At 39.8% G+C, this 26966-nt stretch overlaps 1 protein-coding gene and 1 long non-coding RNA gene across 3 annotated transcripts in view; one reads left to right on the forward strand and one right to left on the reverse strand.

Moving 5' to 3' along the window:
* The window catches only part of LOC109070467 (baculoviral IAP repeat-containing protein 6-like), an 84572-nt gene that overhangs the window by 35413 nt on the left and 22193 nt on the right, over window positions 1-26966 (forward strand). Inside the window, exons 56-65 of the mRNA XM_042773958.1 lie at window positions 329-472; window positions 2889-3018; window positions 5021-5152; window positions 5299-5460; window positions 7217-7390; window positions 10711-10907; window positions 11090-11390; window positions 13824-14041; window positions 16693-16857; window positions 16959-17124. Of these exons, the coding sequence (XP_042629892.1) occupies window positions 329-472; window positions 2889-3018; window positions 5021-5152; window positions 5299-5460; window positions 7217-7390; window positions 10711-10907; window positions 11090-11390; window positions 13824-14041; window positions 16693-16857; window positions 16959-17124 (1789 nt within the window). The remainder of the gene's footprint in view (window positions 1-328; window positions 473-2888; window positions 3019-5020; window positions 5153-5298; window positions 5461-7216; window positions 7391-10710; window positions 10908-11089; window positions 11391-13823; window positions 14042-16692; window positions 16858-16958; window positions 17125-26966) is intronic.
* On the reverse strand, window positions 23006-25460 carry LOC122148150. 2 transcript variants are annotated; one of them, XR_006162132.1, is made up of 3 exons: window positions 25175-25460; window positions 24536-24639; window positions 23006-23930 (listed from the first exon to the last, which is right to left on the reverse strand). It is a non-coding gene; the product is annotated as an uncharacterized LOC122148150 (long non-coding RNA). The 2 variants fall into 2 exon arrangements; XR_006162131.1 differs by lacking the exon at window positions 25175-25460 and having other exon boundaries at window positions 24536-25156.

The raw sequence follows: 26966 nt of genomic DNA on the forward strand, positions 1-26966 counted from the left end.
TATTAACATTTTCTTCTCAAAAAAGTCAAGGTAGTTTATTAGCTAATTTAATTAATTAATGATTCCAAGATTAACGTCAAGAAATATATAGTCATATGTAAATTAATTATTATTTAAAAGAAAGTAAATAATAGTAGAATTTCTATATTATTATGTTGTCAAGTCAAATTTATTTGTATAATGCTTTTCACATTGTTCAGAGCAGCTTTACAGAAAGTCAAACTGTTATGTCTATAATGTCTTTACTATAGAGCAAGTTTTACAGCTGGGTGATAAAGCGATATATAACAGGGATACAAGTGATCTGTATTTGTCTTTGTTTGTAAAGGTGCTGTGTGAGCTGTTTCAGTCAGCTCCTCAGCGAGGGAACGTTCCGGTCTCAGGGAACATCTCTGGATTTATACGTCGGCTCTTCCTACAACTCATGCTTGAAGACGAGAAAGTTACTGTCTTCCTTCAGTCTCCCTGTCCGGTAGGTGATCTCTCACACACACACACACACACACACACACACACACACACACACACACACACACACACACACACACACACACAACATATGCTTTGAAAATCTATCAAAAGCTGGAACATTGCTGTTCTAAGTGGTTATTTTATATAGAAGTTGTTTTGCTTGGTTAGTCTGTTAAATGATTTATTACTGTTGCTGTAAAGCTCAGTAAAGCCTCTTCATTTACAAGGAAAATTACCCTGACCTTTACATCATCTCAGAGGGATTTAAAACTGCACTGCCTCTGATCTCTGGTTCAAATTGTGTTGTTATTGTTGGAGACCACTAGGGGGCAGATTTATCCTCAAGTTATCCTTGTTAATCATGCAGGAGTTTCCACAAATTGGTGCATGTTAGGAGTACCTGTACAAAGTTATTTCGCTGGAGAAAATGGCTAGTTTAGTGGGAAACTACAAGTAGTTTGGGAAAATCGTTCTTGCGTCTGGTGCAGCTAGTGGCAGCTAGTGGCACAGCAATTACACATTTAACATCTAAATGCTGGAGGACATAACCGGTTTACCCTTATACGACACATAGAGTTATGCTTCTCCTCTGACTGCCAAACGGAACGAAGCCAAATTGTAAAGACGTAAGACATCTTTTTTTAGCCGAAGAGTCATTCAGCAGGTCGTTCCTCCAGTAAATTATGGCAGGACTGTGTGCGTTTTAGGTCAGATTAATCATCTGGCTTTCACAGAGAGTCCCAACAGAGAGGCACTTAAAAGTTAATGTTTACACATTAGATCAGGCCAGAGTGGTGAGCAATCCAAGGCGTCCTCTGAGGCATGGGATGTCATTTTACCCTTTCCAAAGCACCTTTAACTCCACCTTCAAGGGAAATGAAGATGTCTAGATAGGCCATGATGAAAGTGGGAATCTTCAGACATGCATATATTTTTATTTATTGATTTTTTTGTTTCCTGTGCGCCTTTTTATCCATCTTTCACAAAGAATGGAGCTGCATTGGACTGTTTGATAGTATTTTGGGTGCTGTCATATCACTACACCAATTTGCAGAAAGAGAAAGATGAAAAGGTTTTGAGGTTAATGTGTTACAAATAAATCAAGCATAAAGCTTGAGATATTATTTTTATTTTAACCTGGTGAAATGTAAATGACACGGTGCATGAAACTATAACCGAGCCATAGAACGGGACTCTCAAAGCCTTGACATCAAATCTGGGAGAAAATTTCAGTAAATTTGAGTAAAATCACAGGCTTCGCTTATCCCGTGTGAATGCACCACACGAAATTCAGATGTGTGGTGGGGGGGTAATTTCAAAATCACACAAGGACCCCAGATAATACTAAACCTGTGTGAATAGGGCTTACGCCAATTTTAAATCTCTTAAAAATACAGAGTTGGAAAGTATGGATTCTTTGTTCACAATGAAGAGAAATCGAGATTACTCACAAGATTGGTTGCAGAAGTGTTTGAACTGTTTTTCTTAAAAATACAAGTCTTTGTAATCCCAGGCTATCTGTAATCAGAAGCACATTTATAACTGGAATATAATTTAATTTCATTTGCATGTGTTACATAAACACGTAATCCTTCATGGATTACAATCCGCCATCAAAATGATACATTTAATTATTCTGGCTGCTGTAAGAAAAGGCTATAAACGATCCACCACCAGCAGGATTCTCACAAACGATAGCCTAGTAGCCAGGACAACTTCTTTGTTTACAGACGTGTCGTAATGACGCAGTGCCATGCTCGATTTCCTGCGAAAACCTACCCGTACCACTCAAATTAGAAAACATTATTATAATCTAACTGTTGTGAATCAGGGTAAAGTAAGGCTTTTTGAACACTTGCTTGTTATGTACTTGCTCAGATATTGATTTTGGATAATTTTTAACCAAAAAAAGTTACGGACTGCAGCTTTAAGTAGGTTATGTTCATATTATTTATAGGCATATTAGATATATAGATATAGCTCATAATTTTCCAAGTGTATGATGAAGAGTTTACTCTTCAGGTCAATCAAATATTAATTTAAAAAATCACTTTGAATAAGGAAAGCGATAACTTTGCCATAGTTTCTTTTCAAGTTGCCACAGCCATTACATGCTTTGCATGTGCTGCACATTGTTTGTACCATTTTGTTTTATTAGTTTATTTATTAGAATTTGAAAGATAATAACAATATTGTGATCTCTGATTTTAGTCCTTGAAAACGAAAGTAGTGCTTGATTTCATTTTGCAGTTTCTGTACGAACCCTGTGTAATGTTTTTGGAGCAATAAGATAAGTGATTAGTCACGAAGCTGAGAAATGAATGCAAAGGAATTGTGTAGGTGCATTTTAATGAGAAATTGAAGATCTAACATCTCAAGACCATCTGTTTTTGTGTTTCTCTCTTTCTCTGCTTTAGCTGTATAAAGGGCGCATTAATGCCACCAGTCATGTGATCCAGCACCCCATGTACGGCGCAGGGCACAAGTTCCGCAAACTGCATCTCCCCATCTCAACCACACTGTCTGAAGTATTGGACCGTGTCTCAGGTATGAAGAAATTTTTTACCAAATAAATGCAGGTTTGGTGAGCAACTTTCAACGTCTTTTAAATATATTTAAAGGGGTCATATGATGTTTTTTTTTAAAGATCATTATTTTGTGTATTTGGTGTAACAGAATATGTTGACATGCTTTAATGTTCAAAAAGTAATGTTATATTATATTTAATGTTATTTTTCAAATACTGTACATTATTGTAGGTCCTCTATGCCCCGCCTCTCTCAAACGCGTCTTTTTTACAAAGTTCCTCCTTCTGACAAGCGCAGTCTGCTCTGATTGGCCAACTGACCCAGTTAATTGTGATTGGCCGAACACCGCAAGCACTCGTCGGAAATGTAACACCCCCTTTCCATAATCGTGAGCTTCATCTTTCAAAATAAATGTAAAGACAGTTAATAATGTCCTTAGTTTTACCATCAGTTCAAGCCCAAAGGGGAACAGAGTTGCGTGACAGACACAGTGATGAAGCTCGTATGTGTTTGCAGTACACGAGCCATGGACCGTTAAGACAGCTGACTCCACTGTGTGACCCTCTCTCTCGCTCGCTCGCTCGCTCTCTCTCTCTCTCTCTCTCTCTCTCTCTCTCTCTCTCTCTCTCTCTCTCTCTCTCTCTCTCACACACACACACACACAGACACACACACACACCTCGCAAAACTCCGCATTTGAACAGGCAATAGCAAATACTTTAATAACAAAACATACTTACAGTAGCTGATTCAGAAGTACCAGATTGTCGTAGCAAAGTCAGAATTACCTCCTCTCCCAGGTTCACGAAACGGTGGTCCATAAAATGCGTTGCTGTTCTGTTGTAAGTAATCTTAAAGATCCCTAAATGCATCTACTTTAGGAAGGCCAAATAAAGTGCTTTTGCCTAGATACACACAGCATCTCCCTGACACAGCTGCTTCAACACTAACTGCGGTTACTGAAACCACGCCTTCTTTCTTTGCGTGAACATTTGGGTGGCATTATGCAAATATTTCCCCATAGTGATGTAAATGTGTGTTTGAACGAGCCGTTTTAGAGGGGCGTGGCAGTCTTAAATTTGATAAAGAATGTCTCTTTGGATTTGAGACTTTAGTCTTTGCAACTTTACAGATCTTCTTTATGCACCAAGAGCTTGTAATACTCCAAAGAGAAAAAAAAAATTTAAATTGCATCATATCACCCCTTTAAAAATCTTACTTACTTTGGAATGGTGTGTATGTTGACTAGAAAAAATATAATTGCTCTTGATTTTTCTTATATATTTGGTAAATGGTTATTGCAGCTACATAATGGAATACAGATGTTTACTTATTGAAAAAAAACATAATTGAAGGCTAAATGACATTGATTTACTTCAACTGAGTCAAGTAGCATATCTATTCTGCTAAATTAGTAACTGTGCAAATTTCACTGTTATTGGTTTTAAAAATTTTGCAAAGCTGTCTACAAAATCAAACACATGTGATTGTGTATAGTTAACACCAGTTTAGCTAAAATACTAGAAACAGCATTTCCAGCAGTCTTATTTTAAATGCACCATGTGGTAGTCTATCAGATGAATTAGGTCCAGCTTTTCAAGGTCTGATGAACAAAGCATGTAGAGCTGGGTCTGCCATGTGGCATGGCCATCAGCATGTATGTGTGATAAATGGCTTGTCTCCAGAGACCTTGAGCGTGAAAGATATAGGCTTAGTTTTCTCAGAAGATGGCGAGACTCACAGTATATATGTAGGGTGTCCTGTCTCTGAGCTTTTCTTATGCTCACATCACTTCCACTGATGGAAGACCCTCACAGGAAGCACAGCATGTTGTTATCTTTGTTTTCTCAGGCATATTACATCTTTACCATAAATAATTCATATCATCAGTTAAGCTGACATGTACATCGATGCATATGTCTCTAAAGGGAAATGTATTTTTAGAGCCCGCAGGCTGAATGATGAATGCACATACACACTGTGAAATAACATTTAAAGATCTTACATTTTTTACCCTTCAGACACGCCCAGCATCACGGCCAAACTGATCAATGAACAGAAGGAGGATAAAGAGAAGAAAAACCATGAGGAAAAAGAAAAGATGAAGGCCGATAATGGTTTCCAAGATAACTACAGTGTTGTTGTTGCCTCAGGTACAGTTTAACCCTGACATAGTGAGAAGAGATTTATATTATATTCCCTTGAGGTTAACAATCTATGCTGTTCTAACTAACACTGAGATCATTGGCCTTTGATCTAGTTTACCTGTGTTGCATCTCATTTTCATGCTTTATTTCAGGTCTGAAGTCTCAGTCGAAGAGGGCCTTGTCCACTCCTCCCCGTCCCCCATCCCGACGAGGGCGTGTCCTCAGTGACAAGCTTGCAGCTTCCTCAGGAGTTGATCCGTCTGCCAAAACCATCAGCGTGCCTGTCTTCCACCTCTGTCACAAACTACTGCCGGGTACAAACACACACTCTTGTTCTGTCCCGCGCTCACATTCTGTCCAGTCCTCTCGCCCACTCTGTACTCTTCTGCGTTCCCCCTCATCTCTCACCCTTCGCTCCTCCTTACAGATTAGGATGAGAGTAGAGGTCACCTCAGTGACTGTCCCTGTCTGCCTGCCACTTCACCTCACTGCATTTATTCAGAGATGCAGAGTCTGATGAATGTCAATTTTAAAGCTTTGTTCTTTGTTCTCTCATCTCTCTTTGTCTTATCCTCTTACATGTAAAGAGTTTTTCAATACTTAAGAGGTGAAGTATTTAACTCCTGCTTCACTAGTTGTTACCATAAGGATTATTATTATTATTTTTTTTTTAAATGTATGCAAACAGATTTCCGTTTCACTCTCCTGCCATTTGGTTAAAAAAATGGCACATCTTATTCAAAAAAGGTGATTTATTAACTCTTTAGGCGCCAGGGTTTTTTGGAAAAAATGCTGGATTTTGACATCAAGATTTCAAAAGCTTGTGGCTTGAAAGGGCTTAAAGTTAGAGATCTACTGTAAATTAGAAAAATGTTGGGCATAACCGAAAGTTTATGTGGGGTGTAAATATATTCATCTAATTTGCATATTATGACATCATCAGGGGTGGCCATCTCGAATTTCATAATATTCAGGAAATAGTAGATATTGTATTGATGTTTGAACTTATTTGCATGTTTTTTGTTTTTTTTTGTCTTTTTATCCTCATTCTAAATGATCAGAAAAGAGGAAGCCAACAATAAAAGAGGAGAAAGTACTACATTATTACTATATTATTATACTATATAGTAAAATGCATGTGAACAGTAGCCTACTTTTTGATCAGTTCATCACTAATATTCAGGAAATAATAGATATTAAATGGATGTTTGAACTTATTTGCATGTTTTTTTATTTATTTATTTATTTTTTATCCTCATTCCAAATGATCAGGAAAAGAGGAATCAACAGTAAAATAGGAGAAAGTAGTAAATTATTACTATATTACTGTGTCATAGTAAAATGCATGCTATTTTTTGATCAGTTGACCAGCTATCTGCCCAATCTGGTATCTAGGTGACACAGTTTATAGTTCTTGGGAGTATGGTACCTCTTATTGCATGGCACAGTGCACAGACCTATCCCACACTGACTGCACCTGTACCCTTAAAGTGTGCGCGATCAGCAACAGCTCTCCTATGGACACTACAACCACGTTCACCCCTGCCACCCGCATCCCTGTTGGGCAAAGGGTCGAAATGATCACTTGTTTGTGCTTCGTGAACACTCTCGCCTTGTATGGCGGCACCATCGTGCTGCAAAGATGTACCGAGAGAAGCGCAACTATTATTAGACAACCGATCGTCATTTCCTAAAGGCAAATATTACCCTTTAGAGTCAGAATCGGCGAATAACATTTGCAACACATCCTCACGGTACAACTTTTTATTAGTCATTTGGCGATTTTCTCTCACAATTTACTTGCACGCCATGAACTGCTTCTGCATCAGTGACCCGATAGCTCACTTGCTCTGCTATTTCCTCGAACACTTTGAATAGGAACAAGATGAAATTTTGGTCTAGAATCAAAGTACTGCATGTCTGCCATCTAGTGGTAGGGAATACAAATTAGATATTACACCATATTAGGAACTACAGTCTATTTTATTTTGCGACTTTGGCGCTTAAAGAGTTAATCAGTTGAAAAATGCTTTTATAAACTCAATAATGACTCAAAACCTTTCTCTCCAGGTCAGCCATTGCCGCCGGAGATGACCCTGGCCCAGCTGCTGACACTGCTGTATGAGCGCAAACTTCCTCAGGGATACCGCTCTATTGACCTGACGGTCAAACTGGGGTCAAAGGTCATCTCAGACCCAGGCCTCTCCAAGACCGATTCCTTCAAAAGACTCCGTACTGAGAAAGGTATGCAGACATCTCATGCATAGACATGTGCATATAGATAGATAGATATAGATATCCATAATTTGTTAATTAAAGGTCATCTCTATATATATATATATATATATATATATATATATATATATATATTTCAACAAATTTTTTATTTATATATAACAAATTTTAGATATAAAGTTGGTTGTATACTGATCAGTTGCAACAATCTTGTTGCAACATTAGGATCTGGTGTAGAGACAGTGTTTGCTTTTAGTGAGTACAAAAAAGTGATTTAACACTGCAAAGTTGCCACATTGTGCCATGTTGAGACACTGTGGCAGGGTGTTATACAGGACTTAACTATGAGCTCTCAAACTGTTGAATTTTCATCTGGAGGTGGAGATCTGGCACTGTTTGTTTATTTTGCTCCACTGGCTTTTCTGAGCACACAGCGTTTGTTTGTTTGTTTGTTTGGCTCCGTAAGGAGTCTTGGAGCAGCCTGCATTTGATGGCACCCGTAGAGCCTGGCATCAGAAGTTTTCAGTTTAGTGATAGTGCCTGGGGGACTCACCCCACCCTCCGGCTAATTGGCCTTCTTAGCAGAGTCAAATCACTGTTGGCGTACCAAACTCTGCTTCTTTCCACACACTTTCATCCCGCACCCCTCCGTCGAGGAGCTGAAAGGATGCTCACCAGCCCAGGGATAATTCTCTCCTCTCTGCTTGGAGTCTGTCCATCTCTCTGTGGAGGAAGTGTATGGAAGACACTCCAACCACAGGCAGTGTTCTGAACCATTGCCGCTTGTTACTGGAATATGCCATCAACCTGTTGGCAATGAGTTTGTTCCTGGACACAGACACCAGACTTGCAAAAAAGTAGGTTTTCTGAGGGACCATTTACACGTCAACATTTTCAGCCAAAAACGGGAAACTTTTTGTGTGTTTTGCCTGTTCGTTTGCACGACAACGACGTTTTGGTGACTGAAAATGCATATTTTTGAAAACTGGTTTCAAAGTGCAAGTTATTGAAAACGCCACCATTGTCGTTTCCATGTAAACAGCAAAACGTGAATATTTTAAAATGTGACGTCATGCGTGTGCGTAGTACATGTTAGGTATGTAGACATGCACAGTACATGTCTATTTTAAAGGCAAGTGCGAACAAACATACACATCAATGGCGGAGTACATGGTACTGTTTTTGCTGCTCAAGGGTTTGCTAACGCTTCTTCAGTAAAGTGTGGATTTACTTCACTGATATTACAACCAATAGCGGAGATGCATCATATCTTCACTTCCCTACCGGTACGATTTACTAATAAGGTGACAGCGCCAACCACTGGCCTGGCATACGTAATACAGCATATTTGGCCATTTTCGTGGATATGTGTAAACACAAATCGTTTTGAAAACGTTTTCGTGTATACGTGAAACTTTTTAAAACCACAAGGGAAAAACCTTTCAACGTTGTTGTGTAAACATAGCCTGAGACTTGCAGGTGTGTTATGAAATTAAGATCAAATACGTCCTACTGACTTCCCTACAGCGATTGTGGTGTTAGGTTATCACACAGCTGCTTTGTTCATCTCTCCAGCAAGAGTTTTTGGCTTTCGACTGCTGTTTCCTTGCACTGATCTCAACATCAAAGACACAAAGATCTCTGATTCAGAACCAACCAACTGAAATAACAACAACAGTTTAAAAGAAAAAAAGAGTTTTACTGTCCCCAGAGCTTTAATTCATGAGTAGTCTGTAAATACTTGTTCATTCTCAGTCTCACACTTATTCTGTTGTTGGCCTTCACAGAGACAGGACTGAGCAGACTAACATCCTCTTAAGGAAGCTCTAAATTAATCCTCTGGAAAGCACCACCTCTGCAAATACAGCTAAAACAAAACTTAAATTGGATTTTTTTTTTTTTTTTCAGGGCTGTAAAAATCATAGAAAATAATAAATTGTACTATAGTGAATGTAATTTTTTTTTTTTTTTTTTTTTTTTTTTAGGTTCATAGGCTAGAAATTGGTCTCAGATAAAGTTCAACTTGCTCGGAGGTCATAGTGATGACTGGTTCTGAGTGAATTATCTTCTGAGGCAGTGCTTTTCAATGAATCCAGTAAATCATTCCATTGCTTTATTAGCAAATCATTTAAAAAAATTATTCAGTAATCCTGCATGATTGGAAAGGTCATGGAAAAGTCATTGGTCAAAATGTGTGGGAAGCCTACAGCTAGATAAGCTAATAAATCTCACTGATTGACTAGTAGTTGGTGGACAGTGACTCAACGAGTTGACCCATCTTGTGGGGTTCTTAAGTGACTGGCCTCACAGAGAACTGCTTATTTACACTACCTACTTCTTTATTAATCGAACTGTATGGAATTATATAAATGTACACAAGAATATTGATACAGTGACCTAAAGTTTTGATGCAATATTGTTGAAAAAAAGAATCACAATATATCAGTATTCACTATAAAAATTGTGAATGTTTTTGAAAGAAGCCTCTTGTGCTCACCAAAGCTGCATTTATTTGATAATAAATAGATACAAGATTCAGGATTTTTATTTGTCACATACATGGTTATATGGAGAGCATATGACCAGCAGTGAAATGTAAGTAAAAAAAGTAAGTAAATACAGTAAAACAATATTATTGTGAAACATTACAGTTTAAGAGAACTGTTTTGTATTTTAATAAATTTACCATCACAGTAATTTATTCCTGTGATGGTAAAGTTGAATTTTCAGCAGTCATTACTCCAGTCTTCAGTGTCACATGACCCTTCATTAATTATTTTAATATGATGATTCAGTGCTCAAGGATAAAAGTTATTAATTCATAAAAAAAAAAAAAAAATAATAATAATGTACCCAAAGCTTTTAAAGAATTACGTAGCATTTGATCTTTACTAAGAATGGTAACAGGAGCTTTTAAGCATTCGACTCTTTCTGTTTTATTGTCAGCTGTTTTTATGTCGCTGTAAAGAAATTCAATTTTCTTAAATTGAGACATGATGTCGGCTGTAAAGTCCGTAAAGCAGGTTTGGGTTTGAGTGCTTTTTCATTTCTATTCTGAATGAACATTCACAAACATTTAACAGACAATATTTCCTGTGACTTTCTCTTCATTCTCTCGCATCGATCTTCAATCTCAGTAAAGGAGAAACCTGATTTACAGGAATAATCTGATTTATGAGAACAGATATGAGTTCTTGTGCAGTACTGCTCGTTGGACATCATGGTTTATGATGTGAACAATTGAGACCACTTTATTTACAGCTAGACATTTTAAGATTTTATTGATGATAGCTTGAATGATGCGTCTCCTTTCTGCTCTTTTCCTATAGATCACTGTGAGATGCTAAGTGGCTGTCCAGACGATGAACCAATGACTCCGGGTGATGAAGGTTTGGATGCTGCAGTAGATGACACCCTCCTGGAGACCAGCCCTATCCAGTCCCCCTTGCAGGTTTTCGCAGGTATGGGCGGCTTGGCGCTCATCGCAGAGAGACTTCCCATGCTGTACCCCGACGTTATCCAGCAGGTCAGTATATCTGCAAGCTAGCTCTCTGTACAAAATCAAATTCTACCGCATAGGTAGTTTCATTCCATTTCTGCTTCATAAGCCCTTACGTGCTCGTCTGGTGACTGTGAGCTCAGGTCATGTCAGCATTTCTGTTCATTTGCGTGCCCTCTGAGTCTGTTCGTCCGGATTGTTCTGTACAGGTCAGTGCCCCAGTAGTGCCGTCCACCACACAGGAGAAGCCAAAGGACAGCGATCAGTTTGAGTGGGTCACCATAGAGCAGTCCGGGGAGCTCGTTTACGAGGCACCCGAAACCATCGCCGCCGAGCCTCCGCCCATCAAATCCTCCGTTCAGACCATGTCACCCATCCCTGCCCATTCACTGGCAGCATTTGGCCTGTTTCTGCGGCTGCCAGGTTATGCTGAGGTTCTGCTGAAAGAGAGGAAGCACGCGCAGTGTCTGCTCAGACTGGTTCTGGGCGTCACAGATGATGGAGAAGGAAGTAAGTACCACTCAAGTATAAGAAGCACTACTTCTGAATTTGTTTAAAGTATAGCAATCAATTTTGTTAATATTAAGTGATTCCAGGTTTTTTTTGGCAATAGACGGTTATTTCTTATTCACTGTGTGTTGTTCATATATCCATTAGCTGTGTGTGTGTGAAAGAGAGAGAGATTATTGATTGAAACAGAGCAGACTGATGTGGAACACTGTTTTTTGATTCCCTCATCAGCAACCCCTGCATATCTGTGTCCGCCATCATCCGCTTAAGTCACTGTCTCAAGAGACCTTTCAGACTCACCTCTCATTTTAAACAGGCTATTACTTACACTTCTGTTCAAAAGTTTGGGGTCGGTAAGATTTTTTAAAAATGTTTCTGAAAAGAAGTATCTTATGGTCATGAAGACTGCATTTATTTTATATATTGATATATATATATATATATATATATATATATATATATTCCTGTGATGGTGGCAAAGTTGAATTTTCAGCAGCCATTACTCCAGTCTTCAGTGTCACGTGATCCTTAAGAAATCATTCTAATGTGCTGATTTGGTGCTCAAGAAACAGTTCTTATAATTATCGGTGTTGAAAACTGTTTGATAAATTGAAAGTTCAAAAGAACAGCATTTATTTGAAATAAAAAACACCAGTAACATTATAAATATCTTAATTGACACATTTGATCAATTTAATGCTAAATAAAAGTATTAATTTATAAAAAATAAATAAATAAATAAATAACAAAACAAAAAAAAGATTGACCCCAAACTTTTGAATTTTGGTGTATTGGTTTATTTATTAGCTTTTGGGTTTTGGATTTTGCATTTTTGTTATTTGTCTTTGTGATTTGTGAGCTTTGGGATTTTTTTAGATTTTTGACTGTTCAGTAGAGTAGGTAGCAACTTTATTATTATTGTTTATTAGGTGACTTTAGCCCAAATCATGCAGTATTGCATGTGTGCTTTGTCAAAAAGGCAATCCCAGAATGCATTGCAAAAACTTTTCATCCAAAATGGCTGATTAGTAATGTATTATAAAAATATTTTATTCAATACTGAAAAGTATTCATGTGAATTGTCAATTTCATATACTATGTTTGCTATTATTCATTAGCTTAGCAACATGTTAACATGAGACTTTAATGGAATCTACCATCTACCATGAGTCTCTTCAGCACCTCAGATGAGGAAACATTTTTGGTGTGGTTCTTGTGACATTTACATTTACATTTAATCATTTAGTTAGCTTAGCAAAGCCATAAAGGGCACGGTTTACAGTGAAGACAGTCTCAGTTTAGTCTGTCAACACTAGCAGGTTTTTTTTTTTTTTTTTTTTTTTGAATATGAAGTATTATTTGGTTAAGTGCAGGCAAAAAGATGACATCTTTAGATGTTTTTTAAAAATATGACTCAGCATCTGAGGTCATTCCAACTGGGCGCAGTCCCCAGGAAAAACCACCTCTTTGGATGGCACCACTCACGTTGCAGAGCGCAAAACTTCTGGAGGGCGCATAAGAGACTGAGTTTAGGTATGTTGGCGCCGTTGCCAGTGGTCGTCTTGTAGGCAGCATCAGTACCTTGAATTTGATGCGAGCGGGCTACTGTGTACAGTGTAACCTGATGAGGAGAGGAGTAAGCTGTTTTTGGCTCATTGAAGACAACCCTCGCTGCTGACATTCTGGATCAGTTGTAGAGGCTTGATAGTACATGCAGGAAGGCCCGCAGAAGAGCATTACAATAGTCCAGTCTGGAGAGAACAAGAGCTTGGACAAGAAGTTGGGTGGCTTGCTCTGACTGAAGGGTCTAATCATGTTGTATAAGGCAAATCTGCAGGACCCTGTCGTTGTAGCAATATGGTCTGTGAGCTTAAACAATGATCCATCACAACTCCTAGGTTTCTGGCTGTCCTGGAAGGAGTTATGGTTGACGAACCCAGCTGTATAGAGAAGTTGTGATGAAACGATGGGTTAGCTGGAGTGAGTGACCTCCAACTAGCGTGTTAACCATAAAGGGCATTTCAGTGAAGCAGCTCGTTAGCTCAACTGCATATATGGAGACCTGATACTCTATGATCCATCTAAAACCCTAGCATAACCACCTAAACTAGTTCAGAGAGACTCTCCCATGTCCACACAAACTTCTGTAATGGCTGTTATACATGAACACCCTGCAGGCAGATACACACAACTCTGCATTTGCTTTACGGGAAGCATTGATTGGGTTACTGCGTGGTTGCTTCATGGATTGACTGCCGACTGTGTATTTCCGTCAGTTTGGACTGTTGATTGGTCAAATGATTACTTGATGTATTGGTAGACTGGTTAAGTTTGTTATGGAGTGCTAGAGAAAATTATATTTTGATTGTTGAAAGCAGGTTTTTCTCATCTAGAGATGACAACTTATTCTCTCCATTTATCTGTCTTCCTCAGGTCACATCCTGCAGTCTCCCTCCGCTAACGTTCTACCCACGTTGCCCTTCCATGTGCTCCGGTCCTTGTTCAGCTCGACTCCCCTCACTACGGATGACGGGCTGCTGTTGAGGCGTATGGCTCTTGAGATTGGCGCCATCCACCTCATCCTGGCCTGCCTATCTGCCCTCAGCCATCACGCTCCCAGAGTGCCCAGCGGCAGTGCCAACTCCAGTGAGGTCAGTGTTAACCCACACACTTAATATGCCATTTGGTCCACAAAAATCTGTCAACCATTAGAACATTAGAATGTAACCACACACATTTACATGTCCAAGCTTTCAGCATTCAGCAAACTAAAGAATGACTGTGAGCTACACTGGTACACAGAGTTTAGCATGGTTCAAACAAAATTAAGGCTACGTCCACACAAAGCCAGAGCATTCCTTATCCGATCTTTTTTTTTTTTCATAATAATTTTTTTTTTTACATAATCTAAAGAAAACGATGTAGTATACATGCCAGACCAGCATGTGGCGCTGTAATTCTACCAAAGGGATACATTAAAAACGGAGAAGGAAGACTTGGACTATGCACATAAACCTTTCGCGCTGTATACAAACAAACATGGAACAATACATTTATTAATCTGTGTTAATGTTAGTTAATAAAAAGACAATCGTTCAGTGTCGGTTTAACTCTCCCAAAATGCCGGATCCGTGTGGACAAAATGCTTATACGATACAAAATTTATATGTATACAGCGAAACGCGTCTCCGTGTGCACGGGGCCTAAAATTCTATGACTTGTATTCCTTCTTGTGTCAGGAACAGAAAACAATTAAGTGTTACTTGCATACAATCTTCCTCTTAAACTTCATGAGAGAAATAGTAATGCCTGATTGGTGAATGAATTTTTGGATGCTGCAGTAAATATTAATATTAAATTTAAATTTAAATATTTTCATTGATTCAGTTCACAGAACTGGCGTGAATAATTCATTCACCGTCTCCCTGTTTCAGTGATTCAAATTACAATTATAAGTGGACTTCAGGGAAAAATATAATGATAAAAATTGGTACTTAACTGTTCAGATCATTTAGTAAGTGTGTGTGCAGGGGAAGGAAAAGACACTCCTGTAAAGACCTTAATGGAGATGTTTCTCACACTCAGACATGTCTTTTTATTAATGAATGTAGTAGCCACTCTTTACAGACTGCTGAAGGGCTTTTTATTCAGAGCCCTTGACTTAATGAGGAGAGGTGTGTGAGAGAGGGAGAGAACAACCATTCACTCAGGTGTAGTGTAGTCCTATTAAAACAGAAGGTATAGAGAGGAGTTGGACAGCTCTTTTAGTCATTACATGATTATGAGGAGTTTCACGCAGCTGAAATGAAAGTGCCTTCACAAAGGACAACTGCAGCACAATCATAACGAGAAAATAATGAAAAAATGACTATCATCATCACACCTCCAATACCAAAGCAAATGACTTTTTCATAAAAATCAATATTCAGCCCTCACAGACAGGTTTTATTAAAATCTATTTTTTAAATTCCAGTGTTTAAGAGTGGAGGAAAAAAGTGTATAAATGATACTCTGTGCAGGGCGGTGTGTGTGTGTGTGTGGATTTATAGTTTGGTGAGGGGTGGGGTTCAGGGCTGAGGATTTGAACAGTGGCCAGTGGCCTGTCAGAATCATAATGCGTGTCCTTGGGGCGGCAGAAGTATTGGCAGAGCAAATATTAAACCCGCTCACTCTCAGGCAAAGAAGAGCACTGCAGTCAGCGCATATTTATTAAGCTCTCTCTTTCGCTCTCCTATTTATCCCTCCTTCAGTAAGATCTTTGCACAGACAGAAAATGAATGTTTGTGATACTCAAGCTGGTTTGAGTCCAGCCTGCAACCCTTTCTCTATTTTCCTCCACGCTACCTCCAATAATATCATGCAATCCGAAGTAAAGTACACACTATGGACTGCCAGCTGGTTGCATTATGGGAACTGCACCACTCTTCTTTTTACCGTGCTACTAGCGTATTTTTCAGTTGATGCACAGCTTCTGACCTCTGTTTCCCTCATAATGTTGTGACATGCTGTCAGTCTTTAGAGAAAGCAGTAAATTTTAGCAGGGCGTCACGTCTGGAGCAATCAATGTCAAAAACCAGAGTGACAAAGTGTGTGTGGAAGAGAGAGACCTGGAAATGCAGCTTCCTGTCCTGTCTTTCAATCTCTCTCATTTGGAAGTAGCTTCAAGGTTTTTTTTTTTTTTTTTTTTTTTAAAGAAATGAATACTTTTATTCAGCAAGGATGTTTTACATTGACAGTAAAGACCCTTATAATGTTACGAAAGATTTCCGTTTCAAATAAATACTTTTCTTTTGAATTGAAATAAAAGAATCCTGAAGAAAATGTGTAATGATGTCCACAAAAATATTAAACAGCATAGCTGTTTTCAACACTGATAATAATCAATCAAATCAGCATATTAGAATGATTTCTGAAAGATCATGTTATACGGAAGCTTGGAATAATGGCTGTTGAAAATTCAGCTTTAAAATATATTAAAACAGAAAACTGTTGTTTTTAAATTGTAATGATTTATCACAATATTACTATTTTTTCTTAAATTTTGATCAAATAAATGCAGCCTTGGTGAGAGTAGGAGACTTGAAGAATGATGAATGATTGGCTTAGATGTTAGCCAATCAGAGTTCATTAACATGTTGAAGTCTTAAAGATGCAGTAGAACAAAGTTATTGGTGTCAGAGACTTTCAGTTTTCATGTACAACTAAATTTTGACTGTTTTGATGAATGACCTGAGAGGATGAGAGAAAAGGGGTTAAATGATCAGCTGTGAAACCTATAGTTGAGTTTGTGTTTGTGCTACAGCCGCAGGTCTCCAGCGGGCATGTCGGTGGTACCACAGAGGAACAGCAGCTGTACTGGGCCAAAGGAACAGGCTTTGGGACAGGCTCCACTGCGTCAGGCTGGGATGTCGAGCAGGCTCTAACCAAACAACGTCTGGAGGAGGAACACGTTACCTGCCTCTTACAGGTGTGTGTGTGTGTGTGTGTGTGTGCATGGAAAAAATGCATGTGAGATTTAGATTTTACACCTGTTTGGATATGTGATTGTACATTCTGTGTCTCTGACAGGTTTTGGCGAGCTATATCAACCCATCGGGCTGCGTAGGATCTGGTGAGACCCTCTCAGGAGAGGTCAGAGGTCACAGCAGCTCACTGCTGCCATCTGTCCTGCAGGAACTGCTCAGCCAGTCCTGTCTCATCCCCGCCATGTCTTCATACTTGCGCAATGACTCAGGTAGGACACGTGGCACATGTGGGATGTGCTCTGTGCTTTACTGTTTGCAAAATGAAAATGAACACAACTGTTAAGCTGGTTGCAGTGTATCATTTGCGTGTGTGCCTGTGAGAAAAATGTGATGTTCCACCTTGTGCCTCATTGTGTATGGAGACAGCAGGTGGAGCCCCTGTCTCTTCTGAGTTGTTTCTCTTTCTCTCTTTGCCTTTGTCAACCATGTTTTTGTTCTCAGGCGTTAAAGAGGTAGTTCACCCATTTGCTCATCCCAATGTTGTTCCAATCCTGTGTTTTGGAGGAATTATATTGCTACATAAAGAAACTGAATAAGAATAACAAAAAGCACAATCAAACTATCACTGAAGTAGTTCACATGACTCTATATATGATATTCCTAGAGTTTTAAAGCCATATGATTGCTTTGTCTGAGAAACAGACTGAACTTTACTTTGCATGTTTGTGAGAGAAGTAACAATGTTAGATTCCTGTCCAAATCTGTCTTTTAAATCAAATCTGTCCAATGAATCTTTTGATCCAGTTCACAAAACTGTGTGAATGATTCTTTCATAAATCAGACTGATTAGGTTCTTAAGTTCTCACTGACTCGATCCAGTAGCACAGTTAACAGCAGAATGGAGGGGAGGAATATTAGTGCATAACAGCTTGTTTATCACATTAAAGGCTGGAATAAACTACTTCACAGCTTTCGTCTCACTTTCCAGTCTCGAAGCAGTCGGCGTTGACAGATTTAATTGAAAATTGCATAGTGTATGATGGGCACAAATTTTTTAGCTTCAGACTTTTATTTTATCCAGCAAAGGACATCAAACATTTTGAAATTTTGAGCTCACGTTGTTTTCATTTGTCATGCGTCTCTTTGCAACAAGGCAGCTGTTTCTGTGGAAGGGTATTGTGTTTGGAATGAATTAAAAAATCTGTTAGTGTGTGATCCTCAATCATTTACTGTATGATGCCCAGTTTTTCTCTGCAACCATTTGCAAAGTCACAAGTATATGATCCCGGGTGTTTTAAAAATCTGTTCAGGTTATAAAAATTGTGCAGTGTGTTCCAGCCTTGAAGTTATTGAGTGACTTTATAAGACCTTGAGCATATTGAACACGGGTCCTATTGACCACCAGTACAGAACTTTTATGGTTGTTTGTATCCTTTTTGAAACTTCAAAGTTCCATTCCCTGTTCATTCTAATGGAAAGGACTGAGTAGTGCATTATTTATTTATTTATTTATTTATTTTTACTTTATGTGGTTTAAGAAGAATTTTTGAAAGTCAAAATATTGCCTGTAGTATCTCAGTTAATATGAACTAATCAAACTCAGTATTTCCTTTGTATTAATAGCCTTGAACAAACACTGCTTTGTTGATTTAAAGAACCAGACAGTGGTGCGTGTGTGCGCACGTGCGCTGTGAGTGTTTATTTCTCTCTGGCTTAATTAAATAAGCGCCGATAAAGCGATGAGTGTAGTAATTAGCTCTAGATATCAGCTGGAGGTTTCAACCCTTCATTGGCATGATGTGTGTGACTCAAATCAAGGAGAACAACACACACACACACACACACAGATACACAAACATTCTCTCTAAACACACTCAACCAGCAGGGGGAGCAGCAGTTGGTCAATCTCATCATAAAAGACTGAGAGAAACACACACACACACACCATGAGTGTGTGTTTTGAGTCCTGAGATCCTTAGCCGTCTCTGTGGCAGTGAAACAGGAAATAAGCATCTCGGAACACCCCTGCTGTAATAACGCCCCATCCACCTGATGAACAGGAGGGAGAGGAGATGAGATGAGAAGAGATGGACTACTGCTTCCAAAAAGCATTAAGAAACAGCCAAGGGGCAAATAACAAAGAGTACAAGATTACAGAGTAGAGCACTTTGTGTATATGAACAGCCACAAGCACTTATTTTCATTGAGGAAGTGAGGTCTGTTCTGGCTCATACAGGTTCTAGCAGTCTGTCCAAACTCTCATCATCTCTTGCTCCCTTTCCGGCACGGTCATTTAATACCTTCTCTTAAAGATTATGCTCCTTGCTTGCTTTCTCTCCCCACAGAGGGGTCGTCAAACCCGCTGCTTCTCTCGACTCAATCACCTCTTCTGCATATTTTTATGCAACCTTCTGGTAATCTAATGAAAATACTGTTGATAAATATTGCAGTAATTCTTTTTTGCATTGCTTTTCGGTTGAAAAATTCAAGAATTATGATTTATGTGAAGATTTTGAACAGTACCATGACAATATGGGGGGGCAGGGGTCTTCTGAGGTGCAGAGAGTGTTGTAATTATGTGTAATGGACCTTTTACACTTGGATTTGGAACTAAACAACAAAAAACTGCCAACGTGAACTATTTAAGAAAGAGTGCCGAATTTGCTCTGTCTCTCTCAACTACGGAGGCAATATTGAAAGGTGATTTTTTTTTTTTTTTTTTTTTTTTTTTTAAGAAATTAATACTTTTATTCAGCAAGGATGCATTAAATTGACTGAAAGTGACATTTATAATGTTACAGAGGATTCCTGTTTTAAATAAATGCCGTTCTTTTGACCTTTTTATTCATTAAAGATTCTTGAAAAACATTACCTTTTTTAGCATCTAACACTCACTTAAATTTAATATTTAACACTAATAATTGAATAACATTGGTAAAAGTAAAATTTGTGTTAATTCAGGTCTGTAGGACATGTAGTTGCTCTCTGTGTTGTGTTTTTTTCCTTTTACTTCATAGTCCCTTGAAAGCTGTTTTCATTACAGGGATATCACACTCGCCTACACACGGCACCCCTGACATATGCTGTAAGGCTCGTGTAATGTTCGCGTGTGTTTGAAACAGTGCTGACTTGGTGCAATCATTAATTAGGGCAGGTTTTTGAGGTGCTAGAGTCTTTTCCCTGAGTGTACATAGAAATGATCACTGTGTTCTCTCATTCTTCTCTTCTCCCACCCCCTCAACATGGCTCCCTGTTCACTCCATCACTTTTATTTATCTAGTGGTCTGCCTACAGAGACATTTTAAGGCATCATTGCTGTGCTTTTGAAGTTAAGACGTTTGAAAAAGGTAGGCTCTTTAATTATGCCACCTCGTTTTAGCTGAATTCAAAGGAGCTGTTTATTATATCCTTTGTAAAGAAGGCAATCCCAAAATACATTGAGATGCACCACAAATTTAATTCAAGATGCTGGGCGAGACGAGAACTGTTGATCAGTATTGAGTGAGTTGTGTATTTTTATGCTTATTAGAATATCACGTTCTTAGCTCAGCAACTTTATAATGTCAGTCTCTGCTGTCTCCAAAGTTATCATTTGTAGCCTGTGTAGAGTGTTCCGAATCAGTCACTTATAAAGCTTCATGATGGCTAGGATGCTGCCTATGTAGGAAGAGAAGCAGTTTACTAGGGTTTGGAACAGAGCTCTTGTACAAAAATGTGTTAAAGGTAATGCTGTGTCTTTGTGTTGATTATATTGGCCTGTGAAGAGCGGATATGCGAATAAAGCAGTTGTGATTCATGTCTTTGACCACCGTGTCACGTGTGAACCTCACGTGGGTGGCTTACACAGGACTGTTGACCCCAGGAAACACACACATCCCCCTGCATTACGCCTGCAAGCTGTATCTGAACTGAATCATAAGTTCCTTATTCATACGTGTGTGTCAGGAGGCCATTGCCATCGAAATGCTGGAAGTGCATTATTTCTATTATTCTGAGGTTTGGTTAAGCAAAAGTGTCTATACTGGGTGCTTCTTGCAGGTGTAGAGGGTTTAATTTAATCTTGAGAAATGGTTTATGCTGATTTTAGTTTAGGTAGACACATACAGTTATAATTGAGCAACAGCAGGTTTTTTGTAGTCAAGCTATTATCTTTATCCCTCTGTCCAATGTCGAATTTAATATTTGAAGGAGTAAATTTGTCACCTCAATTGCTTATTGCCTTGTATTTTAATTAATGTGTGTGTATCCTGGAGAAAAATAGCTAAAATCATAATATCAAGGACGATAACAGAATGGTATAGTTTTAGTCAGTTGTTTACATAACCTTTTAAAAGAGGCTAATTATTGTTTTAGTCAAACTGAAAATAAACTTTTAAATTGCATGAAAACATACTTCTGACCTAAGAACTGGTTTAGAGGGTTAACACTAATCTGAGAGCTGGTGTAAAGGCTGGTTTATACTTCTGCGTCGGACATACGGCGTAGGCTATGCGTCAGTTTTCATTTATACTTCTGCGCCGTTGTCCGCGTTGATGTGCAGTACACATGCAAACCGCTAGTATGCAGTGTCCACAGGCATGTTGCTGGTGTAACCCGCAGTACCACGGCAAAAGCCGAAGAAGCGGCTCGTTGGAGAAGAATTATAGCCTTGACAGCAGCAAATAAATATCAAATCATTATTTAAAACTACAAAAAGGAGACAACAACCGAACAGAAGACGATATGGCATTCTTTCAATCTCCACGAGGTCTTGTACCACGGCAGATCAACATTGTTTGTCGCGGACAACTACTGATGAATAATGCTACAGTATGTAGCATAATAAATAAGACACTTGTTCTTTGCTTTTGTTTTATTTTATATAAGAAGGTGTGACATTAAAATATATTAAAGTGCACATTATAAACACACACCAAACTCAAGCACATACGGAGGAAGGACCAATCACAGCGCTTGCGGTCCACGTAGAATTGGCGCGCTGTTAGATTTTTGGAGAGGTCCACGTCAGGCTATGGCATAGGCTACGGCGTAGGGTGTGCATCTATGTGTAGGCTACGGCGTAGGGTGTGCGTCTATGTGAGGCTACGGCGTAGGGTGTGCGTCTGTGTGAGGCTACGGCGTAGGGTGTGCGTCTATGTGAGGCTACGGCGTAGGGTGTGCGTCTGTGTGAGACTACGGCGTAGGGTGTGCGTCTATGCGTAGGCTACGGCGTAGGGTGTGCGTCTATGCATAGGCTACGGCGTAGGGTGTGCGTCTATGCGTAGGCTACGGCGTAGGGTGTGCGTCTATGCGTAGGCTACGGCGTAGGGTGTGCCTCTATGCGTAGGCTACGGCGTAGGGTGTGCGTCTATGCATAGGCTACGGCGTAGGTCTGACGCAGAAGTATATATCACCCTTAAAGTGTTCCCACTGATCTGAGTGCAGGTAGAGAGGCTGGTTTACACAGAGCTGTTGTAGTGGGGATATGTATTTGATGATAAGCCCTGCAGGTACATGCTGATTTACAGCACAAGCCTTTATTACAGCAGTGCCCTGTGGCTTTGGAATTTATCAAGGGACCTGAGACTAAGCGTAAAGCCCTGCTAACATTTCCGCAGGCAGATTTTTCGGCGCACATTTCAGTGTGACGTATCGCAACACACTCATATAGCGGGCAAATGCACTCACACAGAAACACAACCCTTTTTTTGGGAAAAAGCAAACAAACACATGCACACATTTTCAAGCGTGCTTAGATTGGTTGATGTGTGTGGGATGGAGGCTGTTTGAGCACATTCTGAAGCCTCATTCTCATGCATGAAACTCCCATCAACCATTTCTACCACTCTATATCACATGTGACAGAAAACTGACCCCTTTGTTCTTAAAAACACCTCCATCACCGCTGGGACAAACAGATGAAAATGGCAAAGCTTAGTAATCATCTCTGCCCCAACCTCCTCCTCGCTTTTTCCCTTTTCACAACTGCTTGTTATTTTACCTGCCTGTCTTTACGATGCGCTGAGCTCTACTAACACTCAAAAACCCAAATGCATGACTCACACCCATAGACGTGCAGGGCAGCACATACGTGATTGGTCAACTCTGGTCATCTTGAAACAAGATAAAGTATTTTTTTCACACATGCACATCATTTACAACATCCCGATCCATAGAATATAATTTTATTGATTAGATTCCCTATGGCACAATACATTTAGTATGTAATCATGTATTAGTACAAAAGCGTTTTCCTTTGCACAGAAACCATGTGTCTGACACCACACTCAAATCAGACAGAAAACACACACAATCATATTTGACTGTTTATCTTCCCACCACCAATCAGAAAAGAGGGAGGAACTGAAGTGAAAAAGTGTCCAAATGTCATCAAACTGCCTGTTCCCACAAGGTCCAATCTTTCGAACCTGCAGATGGGTCTCATTCCGTCTTTTGTTCTTAATAGAAAAATAATTCAGAATTCCAATTTTATTTCCTTTTATTGCAGAACTCATTCTATTTGTGGATAAGTTTGGAATGAGTCATTCAGTTGCCCTATGATGTTCTTGTGTTTGACCAATAGACTCTTTATTCGTACGTGTGTCCTTGTCATTGTAAGGTCCCTTGGCCCATGACCACATCCTGCAAGAGTATAAAAAATCTTGCCTATCCAAGAATTGCTCTCCATGTGTCCAGAGGGCATCATTAAACAGACGTCCATTGCATTGAGAGAGATATCTATATATATCCGTAAGGGCTCAGTGGTCAAGTGCAAGCATCACTCCCCCTGTCCTGAGCAGTCCAGTGTCATCTTCCATGTTCCTCTCTGTGAGATGTCAACCCCTCTGTCATATCTCCGTTGGACCCTGCCCCTCACCTCCACCTGCTCTCAACCCGTGTGGATCCTCCTTCTCACAGAGTAGTGTAGATGTAAACAAACACAATGACGAAGAGGTTCAAGAAGGTGCCAATGATCCCCAGCAGGGCCAAGATGGACTCCTCTCGCTCCTCTTTACCCTCTTGCGCCCGAACCTCCTCTATACTGACGGTGGTCGTCCCCATTCTGACCCCCCACCTCTGTCTCCAGGGTGCTTATCTGTGGAGAAACAGGAGAGCATCAGTTGACAAGATTGTTGAAGCCTCTTTTTGGCCCATTTGCCCCTTACGTTCTCTGACGGCCACCTGAAGCGTTCATCTAGAGGCCAGACCGAACACATGGTGGAGTGCCACAGAGGGTGAGATTTCCCTCTCTGCTGATTGCCCAGCTGCGCAGTGTCAGTGCAAGTGTGCCGTATTAAACACAAAAGAGGACCCCCCTCCCACCTCAGTGATGGATTTCCCCCTCAAAAAATGATATTTCCCTTCAGAGCTGCTACAACAGGGTGACTCTCGGCAGATGATTTACTGTACGTTTAAACCTTCTCACTTGCTGTTCGCCTCTGCCACGCACACTAAACAATTTTTCTTTTGTCATCCTGTCATTTCTTAATATTGTGGTTTATGGTGCCACATTCATTGGAGTACACGTAGAAGCGTATGCATCCAGGTTCCTACAGCTAGGTACCAGAACATCGACCTCAATAAGCAGCCTGGGGCCAAACGTACAGCTCAGCGAAGTGGACAATAAAGCAGGTAGACCGACTGACAAGTGGAAAGCAAGATGGAAAGCACAAAGTATAGCAAGAAAACAGGGAGTCTTACCCTACGGCGTGGGAGATCTGGGGGAAGATCCAGCATGCTGTGGACTCATCACAGGAGAGGCATATCTAGGCTGGCGGCAACATGAGGGCCAGCTGGCCAAACGTCTGACGTCCATGATGCCGAAGGAGGAGAAAAGAGAAATTGAGAGGTAGAGAGAGAGAAAGAGGGAAAAAGAGTAGGTCTACGACAGCATCTCCTTGAGCCGTGTGCGCTACGCAGACAACAATCTCAGTCCCCGACGTCCCTCCCCTTCGCTCTCTCTCGCTCTCTCTCTCTCTCTCTCTATCTCTAGCTTTCTCTCGCTCTTTCTGTGTCAGTATTCCAGCTTTATGTATTACGCTTATTCAGTTATTCTTTTATTTTTCTCAGCATTGTTTTTTTTTATTATTCTTTGCTTCAACGCCTCACACCTTTCATTCAAGAGAGACATGAAATCTGCTCCTTGCCATCCTTCCCCCTCCCTCTTTCTTGTTCTTTCTCTCTCCTTTTACTTCAAAAAAATCACAGTCTTTAGTTCGATCTCCCCTCCCTCTTGCTGTCACACACTTTCGTTCTCTGCTCTGTCACTCTTTTCTATCTGACCCTTTTAGCATTTGAAAGCGGGGCGTCTCAACATTTGTAACAAATACCGGCCCCCACCTTCTCTCCTTTCCCTCCTCCGTGATTTTTTTTCCTTCTTTTGCGCTCCTCTTTTTCTGTGGGTGTAGAAGTGCTACAGATGCGCGCAAGCGCCTCCGGATTCTCTGAAGATCGGCGACCTGCGGCTGCGATCTCCCCTCCCTGCCGTTCTCTGTCCGTAGCTGATGGCAGTCGTGTGGTTATAGGTCCCGTTTCGGAGCCTGAAAGCGGCGTGCATTGCATAACCAAGCAGAGCGACTGGTAACCGCGGAAACAGAGCGAGCGAGGGAGATTGGGAGGGTGGGCGGCGAGGAGGCTCACACGTCAAATGTCTTTATTGCCAAGAACAATGTGGAGCTACTCAGAGATGAGAAGTATCGAAATGGAGAGGAGGTGTGGGAGGTTGGCCAGAATTTATATTTGGGATTTGATAGATCAAATATGTACACAAAACCATCAATAAGTCTCCTGTCTTTTGATTATCAATGATCCCGGACAATTTTTAAGGCTTTTTTGATTATTTATCCAGTTTTTGTCCTTTTCAGAAAGCACACTCTTAAGGAACCTAAGACCATAAAAGCTTATGTGCATGCATGTTTTTTTTTTTTTTTTTTGTGTTGTTCTGTTTTTATTGATAGTGATAGCCGAGTATAGGCAGGAAATGATGATGAGGTTAGGGCTAAAGGATCAGAAATGTTGCGAGCTGGATAGGAACTTGTGATAGCTACATGAACACTTAGGCTTAATGTTTCATAGGCCAATGCACAAAGTAGATTCAAGGTAAAATCTATGACAATAAGTCTTAATATTTTATGCAACATTATGTTTGAAGGATTTTTATATTTCTACTGTAAAACATGTCAAAAAATTAAATAAAACATCCCATTAAGAAGTCATTATTGTGTGTGTGTGTATATGTGTATATGTATGTGTAAATATATATATATATACGTATATATATATATATATATATATATATATATATATATATATATATATATATACACATCTTTCATAGGACAGTTTAGAAGATGATCACATTGACATTTAAAACTAAATTTGTCCCTGAATGATCATGGGCCCCTCACAGTGAATAAACGTCTTTTTAAGCTGCCTTTAGTGCTGACAGCTTTGGAGCTGAAGTGTGAAAAAAAAAATAGCATCTTGTTTTCTTGTAATAATCGTCTACAGTGTTTACTCGAAACTCAAACGCAAGCTACCGTGAACACCGTGTGACTGCACACTGACTCACTCTGACCCTTGAGTAGTAGTATTCTTGTTTCCTTGCTCACCATCAGTCTAAATAAAATACATCACAACTTCCCCTCCTTCTCGTGTACTTCTCTTCTGACCATTCTTTTCCCTATGCGTTTTGTGTTTCTCCATCCTGCTCTTGCCTTTATCTGGTCTCCTGTCCATTGGTGGTGTGTTAATAAACTATCAACCTCATTGTCCACATTAGCTTTTTAATGGAAGGGAGCAGAATAGAGGATCTGTATACACTCCTTGCCTGCCACATTCACTCTGATGAAATCATATATCAGTGTTATGTGCTACATAAATAAGTTGGTTTACTTCTAGCAGCCCTCGGACCTAAGCAAAGCCCGATCAATTATTTACTGTTTCAATCTGAAATAATCCTGACCACTGGGCAGGCGCACAATTACAGGAGGTCAATAAAAGGCTTTACCTTTAGGCATAAGGAGCAAAACTGTGTACTTCTGTGTACTTTTGAAATGGCATGTTCTGAGATCATAAATGATAATAAATCAGGTCATTAATGGTTAATAATCTCTGCTGTAGAACTTCATTG

The sequence above is a fragment of the Cyprinus carpio genome, chromosome A17 (genome assembly GCF_018340385.1).
Source record: "Cyprinus carpio isolate SPL01 chromosome A17, ASM1834038v1, whole genome shotgun sequence".
NCBI lineage: Eukaryota > Metazoa > Chordata > Actinopteri > Cypriniformes > Cyprinidae > Cyprinus > Cyprinus carpio.